We start from the raw sequence: 8,283 nt of genomic DNA on the forward strand, positions 1-8,283 counted from the left end.
TTCCCTTTCATTTCATCATTTTTTTTACATTGAACCAAACAACGGAAAAATAATTTTGGAATTGTGTTTTCCATTGTAAATTGTTTTCCATGAAAATCATTTTACACTGAAAATATTTTACCCCCTACCAAACGGAGCCTAAGTTCCCCACTTGAAAGACATGCAGATCAAAATTTTAACTTTGTATACGTCAAAATCACTTAATTACAAATTCAAACTTCCAAAGTTTGACCCGACTAGATAATACCCATTCACAATAAAACAAAATCAGCAGCTACTTGACCTAATATCGACCATGTAGGCCTTGTTTTGTTCACCTTATTTTCACATTTTAGATAGGTGTAATAAGGACTAACAAATAGACATAAATTCACTTTAGCAAAAATAGAAAAAATAAGGGTTGTCACTCTCACAAAATACGGCCTAATAAGTTAAAATAAGGACTAATAATGTATAATAAGTCCAGATAAACTAAAATAAGAGTTGAATATGACGGACTCATAGTCTAACTAGTACTAGAGATGCAACTGGGGCGGGGCAGATTTTGTTCTTCCATCCCCATTTCCATCCTCGTGGTGGGTATAAAGGCTATCCCCATCCTCACCCCGACGGGTATGAACATAAAATCATTCCCGTCCCACCACCCGCCAAATCCCCACCTTGAAAGGAAAGAAACATGTACAATATCTTTGACATCGATAAATATAAACGGCCCAAAAATACATAAACAATGAAATGACCCAAGAACACATATATGATGAAATAGACAAAAACATCCTTTACTTTTTTGCCCTAATGTGAAGGCCCGTTGACTTTTTGATATTTTTTACTTTTGACTCAAACTTATTTAAAAAAAGATGGAACATGCGGGGCGGGTATTATGGGTGGGGCGGGTATAACTTAAAATCCATCTCCAAGACAGATATGATTTTTATCCCCATCTCCGCCCCACCACCCACCAAACAGGGAACCATCCCACTCCACCTACATCCCTAACTAGTACCCACTCTAATTCAACCATAGACGGAACCGAACCGAACCGAACCCGAATGGATAAAAACGAGACCTACCTTAATTGGAGGCCTCAACGGTCCAACCCAAAGTAAGAAAGAATATGCCTTTTCTCTTGCAAAACCATCTCACAAGTCACAAGTTCAACGACCGGCGGGAACAAAAAAAAAAAAAAGATTGCATTTTTTTCTCTCTCTCCACTACTTTGCAACCCAGGTAAAACTCTCTCCTTCATGTTATTTCTCTAGAAATTCACTCTTTTTTTTTTATGGAGCAATTGTGATTTGTGATGTATGCTAATGATGCATGCCTACATTTAAAATCAGATGAGAGAGACTATGATTATGATTTATGAACTTATGATGCTTTAATCACAGTTTGTGTTTGTATTCTTTAGTAAATTTTAGGATGATTTCTTTTAATGGTACAATTTGATGGTGTTATTGAGAAATTCGTTTTGTTTCATTGAGTTCAAATGTGTATCTTAAAATGAAAATTATTTGTTAGAAAATGAGGTAATTAATTTGTATCTGCTTCAAAATTGCTTATTTAATATATATCAATGGGGGTAATACTAGTAACAGTAGTAAATGATTTGTTGATATTGATTCGAACTGAATGTTATTTTGTTTATCTAAGACATGGGTACTGATTTTTGATGAGTATTTTCTTGTTTTAAGCCCAGAAATTTGAACTTTAATGTAGTTATGTTGATATAGGGGTGATAATTTTTTATTTCAGGGTTTTGCTTGTGGTTGTGACTTGTGTTAAGAGCTTTGATTAATTTCAATTACTCCTAGTTCGGATAATAGGGGAGTGATTGTGATATGTCATCTTCAAAGGCAAGTCCCAATACTGGGACTTCTAAGATTCCGAAACGAGCTTTGCCTTCTTGGATGAGTGCAAGAGACGATAAAAATGACGAAAACCTAGTTAGTGATAGGATGGATGATGAAAGTCAAGTGGAGAATTCGCAGAATAAAGGGAGAGGACAAGGCAAAAGAGTGAATGATAGTGGTGAGGAATATGTAAATAGGAAGAAATCCTCACCGGTTGGTCCAACCAAATTGGGATTCTCCAAGCTTTTGGTATGTTATACATATATGTTTATTTTCATATGATCATATCATGTGCTTCTTGGTGTGTGAAAAATTATTTTCTTGGCGTTATTACAGGATGGGGTAGTATTTGTTTTGTCAGGATTTGTAAATCCTGAACGAGGTATATTGCGGTCACGAGCCTTAGAAATGGGGGCAGCATATCAGCAAGACTGGAACTCTGATTGCACTCTTTTGGTTTGTGCATTTCCCAATACTCCAAAGTTTCGGCAAGTTGAAGCAGACGGTGGAACAATTGTCTCAAAGGTCTGCACTTCTTTTTATTGATTCTGGTGCAGTATCTTTCTTGCATTGCCTTTCAACATGATTTCTTTCTGCGGAATTCATTGTATACTTTTATCTGTTGCCTCATGAAGTATATTATTAATGGTCTTGCTGAGAGGGAAGTGTCAACAAATGAACAAAAATATGCCTCTTCATTGGAACTATTTGCCATTCCTGTCGTTTGGAGCGTTGCCTATGCTATCGTCTTACTGCTAGTCCTATATTTCTACTACAATGTTTACTTGGGGAGCTGCTATATTTAGAACATGTTAATTGAAGTTGTATATTCTCTTGAAGTTTGTTCTCTCCATCATTTATAACCAACTTTAAAATCAAATAAGGTAACAGACAACTAGTTTTGTCATGCACCTTTTCAACTTATTTAAGTTTATGGTATGGTCAAGGACTCAAGGTATAGTAAAAGTATCTTTTAGGATAAACACTCTAATCTATGTGACTTAGGGACATAGGACCTCACAACAATATAATTAGATAATCTAAAGATCACAGGTAAAGGAATACAAATAAAAAAAAAACATGAATTGAGATACCCTAAATACTAGACGACCATAACACATCAACTAAACTTATGAATTACTTGGTACACTTATGCAGATTGTAGTGAAACTTAACTTTATTAACTAAGGTCATATAATGTTTTCTTGGCAAAATCATGGTGGGCGGATCTCTCTTGTTACGCTGTGGTCGGTGGCTTGGGGGAGAGGGTTGGAAGGGTAGCCGGGTAGGTCATCAGTGAATCCCTGTGGCCTGTGGGTCTTTGATGATTGAACCAAACAAATGCTCTCTAAGTAATTTTGAATATCAGGAACAACCTTTTTGCTTTTTCAGTTGAAAGTTGTTCATAATTAACCCTGATAGACCTAAAATATGATCTTGCATGGTTTTGTTGTTCCTGTGCCTCGTATTGCTTTCCAAATCGAAGTCTACTCTTGTTTTTGTTGATTACTGAGGTGTTTTCTCTCAGTCTTTTCCCTTTAGCTTTATTTTCTAATTTTGTTCATAATAACAATCCGTAATCTTATATCTTGCTGCATATTTTTTTTAGGACTGGATAACAGAGTGCTACACACAGAAGAAGCTTGTTGATATTGAAACTTATCTTATGCATGTCGGTAAACCTTGGAGGAAACAAAAAAGTCATGCAGGCGACCAAGGTATTATGAAAATTCCTTCTGTAGTCCTTTTTAAAAAGAATTAAGGATATAGATGGTAGGAAAGAGTGGTTGCCAACAGTGTCACTATATCGTGATAGTTTCATGTAAATACTTTGTGTGTGTTTAAAATGTAAGGCTTCCACCTGTCTTCATGGTGTTCACTTTGTTCTTACCCCTGCGTACAATTTTCTTTATTTAAATGGAGAGAAAAGGTGTTTGATTAAATGTTCATGATTTCATTGGGATATGAGATGCTCCTATGCTCATGTGGATTTATTTATTAATTTGGAGGAGAGAGTGTTATCATTTGTTTATGAGGAAGCTACTTAGGCATGTGCAAAGAAGCTAATGCATGTTGAAGTTATATAACAAGGAACAGCAGAATTTTGGCGCGAAAATTTGTAGAGGATTCACGCTAAAGACATGAAATAATTGACTGTAGGCCCACAAACTTGTCCTGTTTGAGTGCATCAGTTTTCTTTAGGGAGATCTCTCATAGATATTCCTATCAAAAAGCTTAGATTAGCTGCTGCAGTCTACTGATTCCAGGATTGCAGCACTAGAAGACAAAATATTTTACATCTCTTCCTCTCATGGAAGACTTTGATATGGCCCACCATATCTTCGAAGGAATTAGTATGAAACTATGGCAAAGATAAAGGGAGAAAACCAAGGGGATTATCAAGGATAGACTTTTAACAACTAGAGCTAATTATTTTTGTAAACAAGGTGGAGCTTCCTCAGGCTGAGTTCTCTAGCATATAAGTCTTTGACTCTATATTCCCTGTAGTACTAGCCAATCTCAAGTGCTTCACTTTTCCATTACATATACTGCTCTCCTTGAACTAGTCTCACACTATCGCCAGGTTTGGGCTTCTAAGTTCTAGTGGTGGATATTCCTCAAACTCTGGACGTCCACTTGAGCCTTTGAGAAACTAGAGCAAAAGGGCATGATCGCTGATACATCTGGATTTTCTGGTAATGAGGACAGGTTTTTCCATTTTTGTTGCTGGTGATCAGCTTTTCAAGCTCCTTCCATAATCTTTGAGTATATACTAAGCACATATATGAGAACGCTGCTATGCGTTGAATTGTCCTGTGATCTGGAATTAGAGGCCATTGTAGGCCGTGTAGTTGGAGAGAGGCCTCCTGATGCACTCTGCAGCTGCTTGAGCTTTTTGGAGCTCATGTTCTTTTGTATTCAAAGTCCAGACAGAAGTTTATTTGTTGCTGACCCTTTTTAGTCTTTTCTAATCATTGCTTATGCTGTGGCATGTGGGAACATCGTGACTATAGTTGACACCATTGTTCTGTCATGTCTTTTACTCTACATCAGCGTCTGCCATTGAGGCTGAACGTCTGAACCTGAAGCTGCACTGTTTGGATAGGTGACTATAAACCAATATGCATAATAGGATAGCCAATATGTTATTACGGTTTTATGCACCGTAACTTTTCCTAAACCTATTGCTGCTCTAATTTTGCTTGAACACTGTTTTTCTTCTCCTACCTATTCCTTCCACTTGTTGAGCTTGCATACCATTTTGGACTTATTCCAATGCATCAGAGCTTTTTGCTACAAGTCAAGTCAGAATCAAGTTTTCCTTGAGGAGTTGGGCTGGAGAAGTTGCTTCACTCCTTCCAGGGTGTAGTAATGGGGTCAGTATCCTCAGTTCCAACTCCCTTCCCCTCCCTGAGATAGGGAACATCAACTGAAATAAAAAATCAAGAACAAATAGTTGTTTCATTTCTTGCTTTTCTTCTAAATAGGCAGTTCATTCTCATAATATTATGTTCATGTTCATGCTCTTGCTTGAACTGGAGCTTTTAGCTCCTTGATTGTGTATATATTTCTGAAGGCTAATGCTGTGTTTGCTTGCAGTTTGTGAAACATCACAACCTAGTAAATCTCGCAAGCAGGAAGTAAAACAAGTTGAAGTAGACCCCAAGGCTTCCAGTTCAAAGGTTAGTCATTCTAGTCGAACCGAGCATTTTTAGTGCTCACTGCAGTACAAGTTTCTTGACAGTATTTGACAAATTGCTGGCATGTATCATCCATATGTGATGAGAAATTGACTGCAGTACAAGTTTCTTGACAGTATTTGAGAAATTGCTGGCATGTATCATCCATCCATATGTGATGAGAACTTGGTTGGAAGACCCTTGGCAGCTCTTGGACCTATGATGTCACTTATGCTGGTGAAACATACTTTTTTTGTGCTGCAGGAATTGAGTGGCAACGTATCCAAATGTCTGAGAGATAGATTTTCTTCTTTGAAGGTGAAGAAATGGGCAAATGATGATTTGGACAAAACTCTCACATGGCTTGAGAGCCAGGAAGAGAAGGTACACTCTAGTGCTTTTAATTCAAGTTAGAGTGCAAAATAATGCAAGGGTAATATAGTGTTGGGAATAATCTCTAGGTGGGGAAGGAATGAAAAGATTGCACTTTGCTCCAAGTATGTCCTGCACCACTCTCACATGGCTTAAAAGCCAGGAAAAGAAGTTGCACTATTGCTTTTAAGTTTTAACTCTACGTTTGAGATGATAACAAAGCAGGGTATTATAACGCTGGGACTAATCTCTAGGAGGGGGAGGGATGAAAAGATGGCCCTTTCCTTCTTCAAGTATATCCTGCACCCTTCTCCCATTCTCTCGTCTTCTAACCCTTGGAGGTTTAGTAAATTACTGATACAATGTTCAATGAGTTAGGACCTATATGATTTTGTTACTATATTCTATCATAAGTACCTACTTCAGATACTAAACATTCCAACATGATTATCAAGTCCTTACCTCACTCTTGACTTTTTTTTCACCCTAGGACACAGTGGCGGAGCCAGGTGGCCGTGGGTACATGGGGGGTATAATTGTTAGATTGTTTGATGTCTAAACTTTTAGGATTGTCTGATGAAAGAAATAGTAAGATCGTTTTTACTGAATCTTGATTCAGTAAATGCTAAGAACTCAGGTGAGTTGAATTATACTAAGTAAAATAAGTAGATTTAGTGCTGATTATATTAGTTGTATCGATGAAGTCCTAATTTTACAGAAATGCCTCTAATAGACTTGTGAAACAAGATATAGCTGACAAATATTTAACCAAGTAGCCTTACTCATATTGAAATCCTTGCTATTTCTTCTGCTTGCACTATTCTGTCTTCAGGTCTGAAACCTTTAACTGTCAATAACATGGTCAATGGTATTATGAAACGTAAACTAGGAACCGAAGTATGAGCTTGGAATTTTCCCTAACAGACTGATTCCTCCTCCTTGAGTATTTGAGTCGGATAAAGCATTAAAAGACAACAAAGCACATGAGGAACAAACACAGAAAATATAGAAGGTTCCTGGTCATACAGATTACTTGATGATTTAAAACAAGTAGAAAGAGAGAAAAAGAACAGAAATTTTAATAGATTTTCATATTTGCTTTGCGTTATTCACCGCATGTGGATCTACCTTTTAACATTGTACGACACCTTATGATAAATTTTTGAAAAAATAACATTACCACTCTGTGCCCTGTCTGAAATAGCATCTTGACAATGTTTTATTTTCTTTATCTAGCCGGAGCCAATGGTGATAAGGAATGTAGCTGCTGAAGGGATCTTGACCTGTTTACAGGATGCCATAGACTTGCTTGACAAAGACCAGGTATGCCTACTATGAGAAAGATTTAGAAAACGATTTTAAGGAAGTTGACTTCTACTTGGCCACATTGTAAAGTGGAAAGGGTTGCACTTGTTACATTCTTCTCTTCTATGATATGGTCATTTTTCTGATTGTTTTTGTTTCAATTTGGAGTCCAGGATTTACGCCCTTTAACTGAACAGTGGACAACGGTCCCTCGTGTGGTAGAAGAATTGATAGAAGTGCAAAGTACTGAAAGTTCTTCCTCAATTTCTAAGGATGATCTTTACAGACAGGTACTTGCATGTAAGAAGATTTACGAAGGGGAACTAAAGATGATGTCTAATGGTTCAAAAGGTAATGATACATCGCCAATGTCTAAAAGCCGCAACACAAGGAAAGGGAAACATGGCTTAACCGATGACTTAGCTGGTAATTTAATGGATTATGACAGTGAGGAAACAATTGAAATGACAGAAGATGAAGTAAATGATGCTTACAATAGTATAGCTTCCAAGATACCTACATCTTAGAGGACTTTTTTTTGTGTATAGTATTACTGTCCTGTGTAGCATGAATCTGTTCATTTAGTTTTATTATGAAAACTTGTCTTAGATGGTTAATGGTTATTTAGATATTGTGGGTGAGAAAGAAGCTGATTGAAAAGTGAAAAATGTACTAATTTACACCGAGAACATCAATTAAGATCAGACTAACAAGAATTCTTGTTCTTATGAGTTCCATTATGCAGAGTTATAGTGCCTGTAAGTCAGACCTTGAGCAGTCATTGCAAGCTGCTTGTGATATCAGTTCGCACTTTTTCAATTTGTAGTTCATGTTTCAGCTTAGAGGTGATCATGGGCCGGGCCGGGATTTGGCAAACAAAGTGGCCTGTTTCGGGCAAAAGCCGCGTGCCGAGCAAGGTGCGGGCCAAAAATCCACGCCAAAGCCCATCATTTCGGTTGGTCTAGCGGGCTTTTCGGGCCATTTTAGGTAGGGCCGATATTTATCCATCTTTTCCAAATCTAGGTTGCCTTTGCCCAAAAAATCTGGTCGGGTCCGACCACGAACCAAAAACTTGT

General features: G+C 37.4%; 1 protein-coding gene across 3 annotated transcripts; it reads left to right on the top strand.

Moving 5' to 3' along the window:
* The first annotated feature begins 1,030 nt into the window (after positions 1-1,030).
* On the top strand, positions 1,031-7,944 carry LOC104904648 (DNA-repair protein XRCC1). Of its 3 annotated transcripts, none has more exons than XM_057391909.1 (8): positions 1,031-1,227; positions 1,812-2,099; positions 2,187-2,375; positions 3,460-3,568; positions 5,451-5,533; positions 5,795-5,914; positions 7,139-7,225; positions 7,381-7,944. In XM_057391909.1, exons 2-8 carry the CDS (start codon positions 1,839-1,841, stop codon positions 7,732-7,734), a joined length of 1,203 nt encoding a protein of 400 aa, XP_057247892.1. In that variant the 5' UTR covers positions 1,031-1,227; positions 1,812-1,838; the 3' UTR covers positions 7,735-7,944. The 3 variants fall into 3 exon arrangements, with proteins under 3 accessions (XP_057247892.1, XP_010691267.2, XP_048492440.1); XM_010692965.3 differs by having other exon boundaries at positions 1,032-1,227; positions 1,753-2,099; XM_048636483.1 differs by lacking the exon at positions 1,031-1,227 and having other exon boundaries at positions 1,292-2,099.
* The last annotated feature ends 339 nt before the right edge of the window (positions 7,945-8,283 follow it).

This window comes from Beta vulgaris, chromosome 9, assembly GCF_026745355.1.
Source record: "Beta vulgaris subsp. vulgaris cultivar EL10 chromosome 9, EL10.2, whole genome shotgun sequence".
In the NCBI taxonomy this organism is placed as follows: domain Eukaryota; kingdom Viridiplantae; phylum Streptophyta; class Magnoliopsida; order Caryophyllales; family Amaranthaceae; genus Beta; species Beta vulgaris.